We start from the raw sequence: 14235 nt of genomic DNA, 5'->3' as shown, positions 1-14235 counted from the left end.
TAAAAGTGAAAATTATTTGTAAACTCAAAATGGATCACAGACATCAATATAAAATGCAAACTCTAGAACTCCTGGAAGGTGCCGGCGCCGCGGCTCACTAGGCTAATCCTCCGCCTAGCGGCGCCGGCACACCGGGTTCTAGTCCCAGTCGGGGCGCCGGATTCTGTCCCGGTTGCCCCTCTTCCAGGCCAGCTCTCTGCTGTGGCCAGGGAGTGCAGTGGAGGATGGCCCAGGTGCTTGGGCCCTGCACCCCATGGGAGACCAGGAAAAGCACCTGGCTCCTGGCTCCTGCCATCGGATCAGCGCGGTGAGCCGGCCGCAGCGCGCTGGCCGCAGCGGCCATTGGAGGGTGAACCAACGGCAAAGGAAGACCTTTCTCTCTGTCTCTATCTCTCACTGTCCATTCTGCCTGTCAAAAAAAATAAATTAAAAAAAAAAAAAAAAAAAAAAAAAGAACTCCTGGAAGGTAACTGGGAGAGAACCTAGACGACCCAGGGCTTGGTGACTCTCCAGGCACAACACCAAAGGCATCATCCGGGAAAGAAAGGTGTGAAGAGTTGGAACTCATCAAAAAAAAAGATCTTTGCAAAAGACATATACCTTACAAAGGGGCTGTTACCTAAACTATACAAAGAACCCTTAAAACTCAACAATAAAGGGCCGACACTGCAGCGTAGCAGGTAAAGCTGCTATCTGCAGTGCTGGCATCCTTTATGGGCACTGGTTTGTGTCCCGGCTGCTCCTCTTCTGATCTAGCTCTCTGCTATGGAAGACCTAGAAGAAGCTCCTGGCTCCTGGCTTCAGATCGGCCCAGCTCTGGCCATTGTGGCTAATTAAGGAGTGAACCAGCAGACGGAAGACCTTTCTCTCTCTGCCTCTGTCTCTGTAACTCTGCCTTTCAAATAAATAAATAAATCTTAAAAAAAAAAAAAAAAAACCTCAACAATAAGAAAACAATGGTCCAGCGTTGTGGCATAGTGGGTAAAGGCACCACCCACAACATCAACATCCCATAGGGTACCAGTTCAAGTCCCAGCTACTCCACTTTGGATCCAGCTCCCTGCTAATATGCCTGGGAAAGCAGCAGCAGATGGGTCTCTGCACCCACATGGGCGACCTGCAAGAAGCTCCTGGCTCCTGGCTTTGGTCTGGCTCAGCCCTGGCTATTGTGGCCATTTGGGGAAAAAACCAGTGAATGGAAGACCTCTCTCTCTCTCTCTCTCTCTCTCTCTCTCTCTCTCTCTCCGGCTCTCCCCCTCTCTCTCTGTAACAGTGTCTTTCAAATAAATAAAAATAAATCTTGAAGAAAAAAAATTGATTTAAAAAAGATCAAAAGACCTGAGCAAACACCTCACCAAAGAAGTATAAATGGCAAATAAGCATATTAAAAATGCTCTAGGGGCCGGCATTGTGGCATAGCAGGTAAAGCCACTGCCTGCAGTGCCAGCATCCCATATGGGCGCCTGTTCGTGTCCCGGCTGCTCCACTTCCAATCCAGCTCTCTGCTGTGGCCTGGGAAAGCAGTAGGAGATGGCCCGAGTGCTTGGACCTTTGCACCCGCATGGGAGACCTGGAAGAGGCTCCTGGTTCCTGGCTTTGAACTGGCATAGCTCTGGCCTTATGGCCATCTGGGGGATGAACCAGCGGATGGAAGACCTCTCTCTCTCTTTCTCTCTCGCTCTCGCTCTCGCTCTCCCTCTCTGCCTCTCTGTAACTCTGCCTTTCAAATAAATAAAATAAATCTTTAAAAAAAAAAAAAAGAGGTAATGTTGCAGATAGTGCTTAACAACAACAAACACAGAAAATTTAAGTCCACACAAAAACCTGCACGTGGTTTACTACAGCAGCTCCAGTCAAATCTTCAAGTAACCAGGACACCCTTCAGTGTGTGCATATATAAATAAACTGGCATCTCCAGACAATGGAGGTTCTTTAGCATTAAAAATGAACTCTGAAGCCATGAAAAGACATGGAAGAAACATACGTGCACATTACTAAGTGAAAGGAGCCAACCTGAAAAGGCCACATACTGTATGACTCCAACCACAGGACATTCTGGGAAAAGGAGAAACTACAGAGGCTGTGCAGAGGTCAGGGCTGCCAGCGGCTGAGAGGTGCACACGCGGAACACAAGGCCTTTCGGACAGTGAAGCTCTTCTGTGTGGTTCCATCATGGTGGATCCACTTCATTACAAGTATGTCCAAATCCACAGAATGCACAACCCCAACAGTGAACCCTAATGGAAGCCATGGACTTTGGCTGACAATGATCTGTCAATAGGTCATCAATTTTAACAAATGGGGGCAGTTGTTGTGGTGCAGCAGGTTAAGATGGCATCAAGGATGGCCCCATCCCAAATCGAAGTGCAAGTTTGAGTCCTGGCTCCTCCTCTTCCACTCCAGCTTCCAGCTAACGTGCGCCCTGGGAGGCAGCAGTGCATGGCTCAAGTACTTGAGTGCCTGCCACCCACATGGGAGACTTGTATGTGGTACTAGGTTCATGGCTTTGGCATGGCCCCACCCTAGTTGTTGGAGGCACTGCAAGAGTAAGTCAGCAGATGGAAGATCTCTCTGTCTGTTACTTTCAAATAGGAAAAGAAACGAATTTTTAAACTTTAACAAATGTGCCACTTTTGGTACACGGGAAGCTCTGTACCTGTAGGTGCAGAGGGCATGAAGGAAATCCATGTACCTTACATTCAATTTTGTTGGGAACAGGAAACTGCTCTAAAAAGTAGATTTTTTACTTTGTGGCCATATAAAATCCTACACTTAGTTTCTCAACAGGAGGTTTCTGCTTCCGGAATTAATTTTTGCCTACGCTGGACAGTCTAATTCTAGCAAGCAAAGCATGAGAAAAGAAAGTGTGGGATTTTATCTCAGAGCCAGTATCCTCCAACAATCAGTTCAAATGATGCAGAGTCATTTTTTATTACAAAAAATGTTTAAAGGATTAAGATTATTCATACATAAGATTTTTACACAGCACCTTGCTAACAACTAGCCTTTAAAAGGGATTACTCTGCTCAGCATCATTTTAACTGTGCTTGGATTAATCACCTGAAGTAGGAACACCTTTGAATAAGTGACAGCACACACATATACACATGTGTGCAGACACACACGCACGCACACACACACACACATGCATAATTAGAATAAACAGCTCAGAAGGGAGAAGTCATTTTGCAAATGGGAAGCTGAGATGGGTTGTAGTCAGCTCTAAATACCACGAAAGCTTGCAGGTTGAACTCTCTGGACAAATCACATGCTGTGCTAGAATCTTTATTGCAAGCTTCAAGAGAGGGGAACAGCTTGTTAACGCTTGTCTTGGAGCAAGGCAGGAAACTGGAAAGGTTATTAAAGTCCCATTTACTGAGAGGAACAGTGCCGGTGACAGCAGCTCTCGCCACCCTCTGGGGTCCCGAGACTCACTGATGCCGGAAGTTGCAGGGACACTGCTGCTTCCACGAGCCGGGCGCTCAGTCTGCCTCCCGGGAGTCCTCCCAGGTGCTCCCTGTTTACGGTTAGCGTCTCTTTCAGCACAAGTACTGTTGCACTGCTTGAACAGAGAACTATCTAGCCTTTTTATAAATTCTTCTCTACAATATACTTATATTTTTTAAAATGTTGTAAAGCAAGTAATATGATCCTATTTAAAAATGTATTTATTTATTTATTTCTTTGAGAGGTGGAGAGACAGGCAGATGGACAGAGACAGCTCCATCCACTGGTTCACTCCCCGAATGCCTGGAAGCTGGGAACTCAGCCTAGGTCTCCCAGATGGGTGGCAGGGACCCCACCACAGCATGTGGTGTGCATCAGCTGGGAGCTGGACTCAGGCACAGGACTGGGACACGGACTCAGGCAATCTGAGAGGAGACATGGGTGTCCCAAGTGGCATCCTGACCACTGCACAGAACGCCTACCCGGTACGATTCTATTTTTATTAAAAAAAAAAAAAAAGTTTGGGGCCGACGCTGTGGTGTAGCGGATAAAGCCACTGCCTGCAGTGCTGGCATCCCATATGGGCGCCAGTTCTAGTCCCGGCTGCTCCACTTCCGATCCAGCTCTCTGCTATGGCCTGGGAAAGCAGTAGAGGGTGGCTCAAGCTCTTGGGCCCATGCACCCACGTGGGAGACCCAGAAGAAACTCCTGGCTCCTGGCTTCAGATTGGCGCAGTTCCTGCCATTGTGGTCAGTTAGGGAGTGAACCAGTGGACAGAAGACCTCTCTCTCTCTCTCTCTGCCTCTCCTTCTGTCTGTGTGTAACTCTGACTTTCAAGTAAAATACATCTTTTTTAAAAAATTGTTTATATGTATGTAAACAACAAAATCGAGGAGCTACTCACTGTCAAGTGGCGGCCGTGGTCACCACCTGTGCAGTGCCGCCTCCCCACTCTCTTCCCCCAGCGCCCACACCGCCGCACCCCCTGTTCTGACAGCTACGACTCATTTCCTGGGATTCTGGGGGTGCTGTCGGTGACAAGCACAGGCATGTGACTGGACCATGTTCTAGAATTTACTGTGGAGAGCAGTGGAAGACTTTTCCTTTCATTTACAACTTCTTATACAGGTTTGTAACTTTAAAAGTCCAAAGTTCCTGAAAGTTCATGGTGATTCTGGCTCCACAGAGGTGAACGCTTGGAACTCCTTGTCTGTTCAGTCCACGCCACCAGGCATTTTCTGGTCACCAGCCCCACTGCGAGCACACTGCGGGTGTGAAGTCACGCGAGCCTCACCACAGTCCTCTGCGGCCAGCCTGCGAGCCACTGAGCTGAGGTGGACTACAGGGCTCAGGGCCCAGACGCAGCCCCGAGGCGAGCGCGCTCCTCGGCCTCCTCCCCTGGGGCCGTGTTTGTCATCTCAGAACAGTAAACCCACAGTCTCTCACCGCCTCTCGAACTGCATTAGGCGCTCAAGTCAGCTCTACCTCTGGCCAGCTCTGGTGCCTCCTGGACTTCCAGGTTTTCTTTTTTTCTTTTTCTTTCTTTCTTTTTTTTTTTAATTTATATGTCAGAATTACAGAGAAAGAGGGAAACAGAGACAGAGAATCTTCCATCCTCTGGTTCACTTCCCAGATGGCCAAAATGGCAAGGGCTGAGCCAGGCCGAGGTCAGGAGGCAGGAATTCCATCTGGGTCTCCCGTGTGGGTGCAGGAGCCCCAGCAGTGGGGCTGTCCACTGCTGCTTTCCCAGGAGCATTAGCAGGGAGCTAGATCAGAAGAGGAGCAGCAGCCAGCGCTGCGGTGCAGTAGGTAAAGCTGCCATCTGCAGTGCCGGCATCCCATACGGGCACTGGTTTGAGATCCGGCTGCTCCACGTCTGCTCCAGCTCTCTGCTTTGCCAGGGAAAGCAGTAGAAGATGGCCCAATTCCTTGGGCCCCTGCACCCATATGGGAGACCTGGACCTGGAAGAAGCTCCTGGCTCCTGGCTCCTGGCTTTGGATCAGAGCAGCTCTGGCAGTGGCAGCCATTAGGGGAGTGAACCAGTGGATGGAAAATTTCTCTCTTTTCTTTCTCTCTACCTCTGCCTCTCTGTAACTCCACCTTTCAAATAAATAAATAAATAAATAAATAAATAAATCTTTAAAAAAAAAAAAAAAGGGCAGCCAGGACATGAACTGGCACCCATATGGGCTGCCAGGCTGCAGATGGCAGCTTAACCTGCTGTGCTACCAACTTCCAGGTTCTGTAGTGAGAAGCAGCTTGCTCCTTTAAGAGAACGATTGGGGCTTTACTGAGGTCGAGTGTTCTGCTCGCTGACTTCTCCCCAGTGTGGGCAGGCATTTAGCTTTTCCAAGCTCCTGGATCAATTACTATTTTTTAATTTCCAAATGTTGCTTTTCTCTTTCATCTGCTGTCTCAGCTCTCTTTTTTTTTTCTTTCTTTCTTTCTTTCTTTTTTTTTTTTTTTTTTTGACAGTAGAGTTAGACAGAGAGACAGAGAGAAAGATCTTTCTTCCGTTGGTTCACTTCCCAAATGGCTGCTACAGCCGGTGTGCTGCGCCGATCCGAAGCCAGGAGCCAGGTGCTTCCTCCTGGTCTCCCATGAGGGTTCAGGGCCCAAGCACTTGGAACATTCTCCACTGACTTCCCGGGTCACAGCAGAGAGCTGGACTGGAAGAGGAACAACTGGGACTAGAACCGGTGCCCCAACTGGGACTAGAACCTGGAGTGCCGGAGCCATAGGCAGAGGATTAGCCTAGTGAGCTGCGGCACCAGCCTCAGCTCTCTTTTTCTTTGTTGGTCCCCGTGGTTTCCAGAGGGAGCAGACTGACACGTGTTCAAGGCACAATCTTCAACCAGAAGTCCCTACTTTTTATTTTCTGTATTTTCACATTGTTTAAATGTTTTTGCAATGGTCATGTGTTACCTACATTTTTAAAACAAGTTTGGCACTGAAAAAAGGCCACAAAGACTCACTTCTACTCAGCTGATTACAGGGATCTGGTTCTAGAAGGGAACACAGGGTGGGGGTTTTCTGATGGGGACTCTTGCTTGCTGTGCTGCCCTGGGCTGGCCACCTTGCTTCTCTCACCGAGCACCAGGCACGCGCCCTGTGTCTGGACCAGGCTTCCCCAACGCACCTCGGCGGCTCCCTCCTTCCTGCCTGCAGGTCTTGCCTCACAGGTCACTTTCTCAGGCTCTCCATGAGCACCTACTGATTTGCTCCCTGTACCATGCCCCTTCCCAGCCTTACTTTCTCTCTAGGAGTTCTCACCACCCAGCCCGTATGCATCTCAGCTCTCTGAGTTACTGTCTTTCTCCTCCTGTGTGATGTCAGCTCCATGAGTGCATAAGACACACATTGGTCTTATTTCCTGCTGTGTCCTTAGTACCTGGGAGAGCACACGGCACTGGGCTGTCCCTCAATCCAGAGCTGTGGGGTAAGAACTCAGGAGCTGTGCAGTTCTCTGAGCAGAACCCAGACCTCTGCATGCCTCCTTCCCCTGGACCGTCACACACACAAACATGCCATCTGGCTACACACTCGAGGGATATGGAATCTTCCACATGCATTTCTACCATACCAGGAGATCTATCATGCCATAATCACACCCCAGAAGAATGCCTCGGTGTCTTCCAATACCTGGCCCATGATCGCTATGAAAATGGCTTCGTTCAACTGGTTTGTTTGAATCAGGATTCAGCTCCTTTTGAATGTCATTTATTTGCTAGACAGAGTGGGTCACTTGTACTGGAGAATTCCCACATCCTGGATTGGGTCAACTGCTTCCTCATCCCCTGGATTTCCCTGATCAGATCAGATGAAGGTTTGAGTTTTCGCTTTTTCTTGGTAAGAATCCTTCCCAAGGGGCACCAGGAGGCACATACATCTATTTGTCCACTAGGGTGAGGTAAGATCGGTCAGCCCGTGCTGAAATATTTACACTGCTCATTAACACTGAAATGTACCAAAAATAACATGCCTTTAAGGGGCTGGCGCCGTGGCACAGTGGGTTAATCCTCTGCCTTTGGCACTAGCATCCCATATGGGCGCCGGTTCTAGTCCCAGCTGCTCCTCTTCCAATCTAGCTCTCTGCTGTGGCCTGGGAAAGCAGTGGAGGATGGCCCAGGCACTTGGGCCCCTGCAACCACATGAAAGACCAGGAAGAAGCTCTGGCTCCTGGCTTCAGACTGGCACAGCTCAGGCCGTTGCAGCCATTTGGGGAGTGAACCAGCAAAGGGAAGACCTTTCTCTCTGTCTCTCCCTCTCACGGTCTGTAACTCTACCTCTCAAATAAATAAATAAATAAAATCTTAAAAAAAAAAAAAAAAAAAGATGGATTTAAGAGGGGCTGGTGTTGTGGTACAGCAGGTTAAGCCTCTGCCTGTAACGCCTACATCCCCATATGAATACCAGTTTCAGTGTCAACTCCATTTTTGGTCCAGCTCCCTGCTGATGGCCTGGGAAAGCAGAGGACGATGGCCCAGGTGCTTGAGCCCCTGCCATCCACATGGGAGACCCAGATAAAGTTCCTGGCTCCTGGCTTCAGCTTGATCCAGCCCCAGCAGTTGCAGCCATTCGGTGAGTGAGCAGTGGAAGGAAGATCTCTCTCTCTCTCTCTCTCTCTCTCTCTGACTCTCCCATTCTCTAATTGTGCCTTTCAAATAAATAAATAAATCTTTTTTTTTTTAAAAGATGGATAGAAGAAAGGTACCATGGATAACTATGTAATAAACCTAGTATAACAAAACATCAATGGCAATGTTTAGCTACTGGGCATAGAGGTATTCTACAAAATTCTTCCAAATTTGATATTTGTCATAATAAAATTTGGAGGGCTGGGGCTGGTGCTGTGGTATAGCAGGTAACCTGCAGCGCTGGCATCCCATATGGGCACCAGTTCAAGTCTTGGCTGCTCTACTTCCAATCCAGCTCTCTGCTAGGGCCTGAGGAAGCAGTGGAAGATGGCCCAGGTCCTTGGGTCTCTGCACCCGCATGGGAGACTCAGAAAAAGATCCAGCTCCTGGCTTTGGATTAGCTCAGCTCCAACCATTGTGAGCATTTGCAAAGTGATTGAAGATCTCTCTCTCTGTCTCTGTCTCTCCCTCTGTCTTTCAAATAATAATAAATATAAAAAATTTGAGGTGGGGGAAAGGATCAATCAGTTGGTTTGGGCATTTCGGGCCTAACACACTTACTATAAAGCACCCTTTCAATGGCACTGCTCATCCATTACTTCAGGGGATGCAGAACCTAATTTTCTAGTCTTCTGTTTGAAAGTTTTGGCTATGATTCTCCTATTAACAAAAATTTTCCTTCATCAACTATTTGGTTACACTGAAATGTAGTTCCTAAAGGAAAGACTGCACAAGGGGGACACTGTGACACAGCAGGTTAAGTTGCCATTTGGGATGCCCAGATCCCATACCAGGCTGCCAGTTCGAATCTGGGCTACTTTGCTTCCAATCCAGCTTCCTGCCAACACACCTGGGAAGCAGCAGATGTTGGCTCAAGTACTTGAGTCCCCGCTAACTCCATAGTAGAAGACCAGAATGCAGTTCCTGGCTCCTGGCTTTGGCCTGGTCCACCCTTAGCTGTTGCAGCCATTTGGGAAGTAAATCAATGGCTGGAAGATCTCTCTCTTTCTCTCTCTCTCTCTCTCTCTCTCTCTCTCTCCTTCTCTCTCTCACTTTGTCTTTCAAATAGATAAATAAATCTTAAGAAAAAAAAGGCAGGAAGGGCAAATGCTTCATTATTTCTCTTTATCAATTTACAAAATAATGAGCTGTGCTCTAGTAATCTTTAAAGATGTCCTACTAGTTTTTTGTTTGTTATTTAAAAGTTTATTTATTTGAAAGTCAGAGTTACAGCAAGAGAGAGAGAGGAGAGAAATCTTCTATCTGCTAGTTCACTCCCCAAATGGATGCAACCACCAGGGCTGGGCCAGGCTGAAGTCAGGAGCCAGGAGCTTCATCCGGGTCTCCCATGCAGGTACAGGGGCTCAACCACTTGGGCCATCCTTTGCTGTTTTCCCAGGAGCATTAGCAGAGACCTGGATTGGAAATGGAGCTGCCGGGACTTGAACTGGTGTCTATAAGGGATGCCAGCACTGCAGACTGCAGCTTAATCTGGTGTGCCACAGTGCTGGCCCCTTGTTTTGTATCTTGGGCGTGTTTCAAAACATTGCAGGAATTACTCTTTTTGATACTCTTGTCCTATCTATGGCCGATGGGGGCCCCTGCAGGTAGGCTCCTGAGTGCCACCGACATGGCCCCACTCACCCCAGACAGCTTCCTGGCATCCCGGAACTGCTGCCTTGAGGCTTGCCACGTATGATTCCTCACCAAGACCCTGCCTCAGCCTGTATCTGGAGAGCTTGTGCTCTTCCTGTAGAAAATGTTATTTGAAAACTGTAATCTGGCGCTCACGTGCTTCACTGCTATGGAGCTGCCACTGCTTCTTGGCATGGACAGTGGACTGAGCTAGCAAGTATCTATTTTTAAAAAAGAGAAAACTAAATATGGGTTCACACTAATACTTTCTATTGAAATTTAATTTAATAAGGTTTATATCCAAGTTCCTGGATTTTTATACTTTTTTCTTATGCTGAAAATCTTGATTCTCAGTAATATTAACAAAATTGCATGTATGTGACTTATCTTCTTTATCTGTGTGTGTGTGCATATGTGTGTGTTTCAAAACAACATACTAATATTTTCACTAGCAGCAAGATCACCAAACGCCATGCCAATATTTCCTTCAGGTTCTTTCTGTCCTGACAGGTTTTCATCTCAGCTGAAGGATGACTTAATGGGACAAATCATTTTTGTACCCGCTTAATACCATTATTCCTTAATTAGGAGCGAAGGCAGATAAGTGCACAGACTCAAGTCGTATCAGTTTCTAGACCATTCCCCCTTCCAGTTAGCATCCTGAGACAGAAACGTAAGGTCTGCACGAAGAAGTCTTCAGGGAACAAAAGTAAACGGAGGAGCAGCACATCGCCCCCCTGAGTGACATGGGGTCAGGCAACTGAAGGAGTAAGAGGCCAGGAAAGAGATCATGGACGTAATTCTCACTAGACAGACGTGATAAGTCAGAGCTGACAGGCAGCTGCACGTGTTCTCAGCAGGAGTGACAGCGAAATGCTGCTTAGCAACGCCAAAGGCAGGCGGCAGGACGACGGCACCAGGAGCCGGGGGATCGGAGCTAAGTGCAGCACTCAGCCGTCCTACGCCGCCATGCCGCCACCCAGGCAGCAGACGTCTGTAAAGTGGCAAAACAGGGCAACTGTGCTTTCCTATTGTTTGTTTCCTACTTTGTTCTTTAATTTATTTATTTTGTGGTTTTTTTTTTTTTTGAAAGGGTGACAGACAGAAAGAGAGAACAAGTGAGAGAAAAAGAGAGCTTCCACCACTGATTCATTCTTCAAATGCCTGCAACAGCCGGGGCTGGGTCAGGCCAAAGCCAGGAGCCTAGAACCCAATCTAGGTCTCGCCTGTGGGTGACAGGGATCCAATTATTTGAGCCATCAGCACTGTCTCCCAGGGCCTGCATTAGCGGGAAGCTGGATTAAAAGCAGAGTGGGGAGTTGATTCAGGCATCTGAATCACTGAGCCAAACGCCCGCCTCTGTTTCCCATATTTTTAAAAGGTGGTAAAAACAATGTCTGCATCAGTAAAATTCGGGCTCTGATTTGCACGGTTACACTACTCTGAAAGCATTTTTTAAAAATAACTTTAAAGTTTACAGGATCTTGTGGAGATAAGCTGAGGTCAAGAAGCCACAAAATTCAAGTTGGCTTTTTTTTTTTTTTTTGCAAATTTGAGGTTTTAATCATTCTCAGCCTTTGATATACATTAGAATCATCAACAGAACTAAAAAAAAAAAAAAAAAAAAAAAAAAAGAATGGGACAGGTACTGTGGCACAGCAAGTTAAGCTGTCATTATGAAAAGTGTATCCTATATCAGAATGCCAGTCCCAACTACTCTGCTTCCAAACCAGCTTCCTGCTCACGTGCCCGGGAGGCAGGAGATGATGCCTCAAGCCCTTGCACCCCTGCCACCCACATGGGAGACCAGGAGGGAGTGTCTGGCTCCTGACTTTGGCCTGGCCCCGCCCTGGCTACTGCAGGCATTTGGGGAGTGAATCAGCAGATGGAAGATGGATTTCTCTCTCTTTTTAACCTTTTGTTTAATGAATGTAAACTTCATGAGTACATCTAAAGGAAAACAGTGATTCCTCCTACCATACCCACCCTCCCCCGCACCAGATTTCTCTTTCTCTCTGTCTCTGTCACTCTGTTTTTCAACTTAATGGAAATAAATAAACAAAGAAAACAACATTTAAAAAGATGCCAGGCTGTCATACAGACATACTACATCAGAATCTCTAAGAGTAGAGTAGGTTGAGTGTTAATATTTTGGAAATGATACCTGAGGCTTTCACCTGTGCCCTAAAGTTGAAAACCACAGGACATAACAACACGACATAAAAATGTAAAGCAGTTCCCCAAGTTGCCTGCGCACGCCAGTCACCTCGGCAGCACGTTCAGCACGCGGATTCCGGGACCCAGGGAAGTCTCTGCTTCAGCCGGCCGAGTGTGGACTCAGGAACTTGCCTGTTTAACCAGCATCCCGGCAGGTGTCACCAAATCACACTCGGAGCAACATTTCTGAACACCGTTTTGGAAGGAATGTAAAGAAACCAAAATAGGCAAGCACCGCCAGGCTGCTTCCAGAGCGTGGCAGCCACCGACCTGCGTGATGTTGGTGAATATCTGTTCGGACATCCTCTCGCACAGAACAGCCACCAGCTGCAGGACCAGCAGCCTCCGCTCCTGGCCTTCCACAAGCAGAGTCCGGTGTCGCTCTAATTCCAAGAGGCTCTGGCCGCAGAAGGTCCTGGCTTTGAACTCCGCTTCACTTTCCACCGCCACGTGGGTCAGCTCCTACAAGCACAAGAGAGAAGAAAAAGTGCAGAAAACCCAGTGAGACCAAGGGCTTCACCAACATAGCCTGTAAACTGAAATACATATTTAAACAAGCAGTCTATGTGACAGCATTATTTAAAATTGCCGAACGTTGGAGACAACCTAAAATGTCTAGGAATAAGAGAGCAAATAAATTGTGCAAGACTTATTCTATCACAACAGTTCAAACAAACGAACTAGCTCTGTATGGCTATCTGCAAAGATAGGTATCTCGAAGTGTTAAGTGAAAAAAGTAAGATGTGCAATACTATGTACAATACTATGTGTATGAAATCTTCACACACACACACACACACACACGCATGCGTGCGCGCAAAGAACCAGCTCAGCAGCCTATTTCTCTCATCAGTATTTCACCATCTCTACTGCCCTCCTTGCCATGTAACACCTCTGGCTCCTGCTACAGACCAGCAGACAGCTCCAGCACCACGGCCCTTTGCTGATACGACACTCAGAACTGAGCTTCTAAGAGACAACCTCTTATTGTGGGTCTCGCTGGCTTTTCACCTGCGCGTCAACGCTGAAAATTTCCTTGGGAAGACAAAACCTTAAGTTCTCAACCAATTCAGGCTTTACCCAAGTGACAGGCAGCCTGGAGCACGGGTGCTCAGCTGTGTCTGAGCAATTGTGCTACCAGGGGGTATTGCACAAATGTCTGGGGACATTTTTGGTTGTCATAATTGGGGGTAATACACGCATTTAGTGGGCAGAGGTCGAGGATGCTGCTAAATGCCCTACAGCAAACAGGACAGCCATTTGGCTTAAAATGTCAGTAGCACCAGGGCCAGTGCTGTGGTGCAGTGGGTTAAAGCCCCAGCCTGCAACGCTGGCTTCCCATATGGGCACCAGTTCAAGATCCAGCTGTTCCTCTTCTGATCCAGCTCTCTGCTATGGCCTGGAAAAGCAGTAGAAGACGGCCCAAGTCCTGGGGCCCCTGCACCCACGTGGGAGAACCAGAAGCTCCTGACACCTGGCTTTGGATCAGCTCAGCTCTGGCTGTTGCAGTCATCTGCGGAGTGAACCAGCTGAATGAAGACTTCTCATTTTCTCTCTCCTGCTCTACCTCTCTCTGTAACTCTTTCAAAAAAAAAAAAAAATGCCAATAGCACCAAAGCAGAGACCCTGGTTTAGAGCAAAGCACTTTGATTTATTTGTTTTTTAAACAACTTTTTTTAAGATTTATTATTTATTTGAAAGGCAGAGTTACACACGGAGAGAAGGAGAGGGAGATAGAGAAGTCTTCCATCTGCTGGTTCACTCCCCAATTAGCCTCAGAGGACAGAGCTGCACCGATCCAAAGCCAGGAGCCAGGAGTTTCTCCCATGTCTCCCACGTGCGTGCAGGGGCCCAAGCACTTGGGCCATCTTCTACTGCTTTCCCAGGCCATAGCAGAGAGCTGGATCGGAAGTAGAGCAGCCAGGACTTCAACCAGCATCCATATGGGATGCCAGTACAGCAGGCTGTGGCTTTACCTGCTACATCACAGCACTGGCCCCTAAACAACATTTTTTTAAGGTGTACAACTAAATGCACATTTCTTTGGAATGCTGTTTGGAATGGGAGGCTCGGCATGGGGATGAATGTGACCACAGAAGGCAAGAAAGCATCAAAAACACGTCCCCTGACTTTAAGACACAGGGATGTTAGCCCTGGTTTCCTCCTTACGTGTCACACCCCCACATCAACTCTGAACTCTGCAACTGATTCTCAGATACTTTACTAAGGGGAAAGGAGAAGGCAGAGCTATCGGTCTCGGGCTGATGATATCGGGCACTGATGACCTTACAGGTACGA

At 47.7% G+C, this 14235-nt stretch overlaps 1 protein-coding gene across 4 annotated transcripts in view; it reads right to left on the bottom strand.

The window, feature by feature from the left end:
- TANGO6 (transport and golgi organization 6 homolog) overlaps positions 1 to 14235 on the bottom strand; it is a 208899-nt gene that overhangs the window by 138374 nt on the left and 56290 nt on the right. For all 4 annotated transcript variants that reach the window (XR_011384053.1, XM_070062637.1, XM_070062636.1 and 1 more), the window contains exon 11: positions 12208 to 12399. Coding sequence is in view for 3 of the 4 variants with exons in the window: in XM_070062637.1 (XP_069918738.1) it covers positions 12208 to 12399 (192 nt within the window). In the remaining variant the exon portion in view is untranslated. The remainder of the gene's footprint in view (positions 1 to 12207; positions 12400 to 14235) is intronic.

Source organism: Oryctolagus cuniculus, chromosome 18, assembly GCF_964237555.1.
Source record: "Oryctolagus cuniculus chromosome 18, mOryCun1.1, whole genome shotgun sequence".
Lineage (NCBI taxonomy): Eukaryota > Metazoa > Chordata > Mammalia > Lagomorpha > Leporidae > Oryctolagus > Oryctolagus cuniculus.
This window is presented reverse-complemented; position numbering and strand designations above follow the sequence as displayed.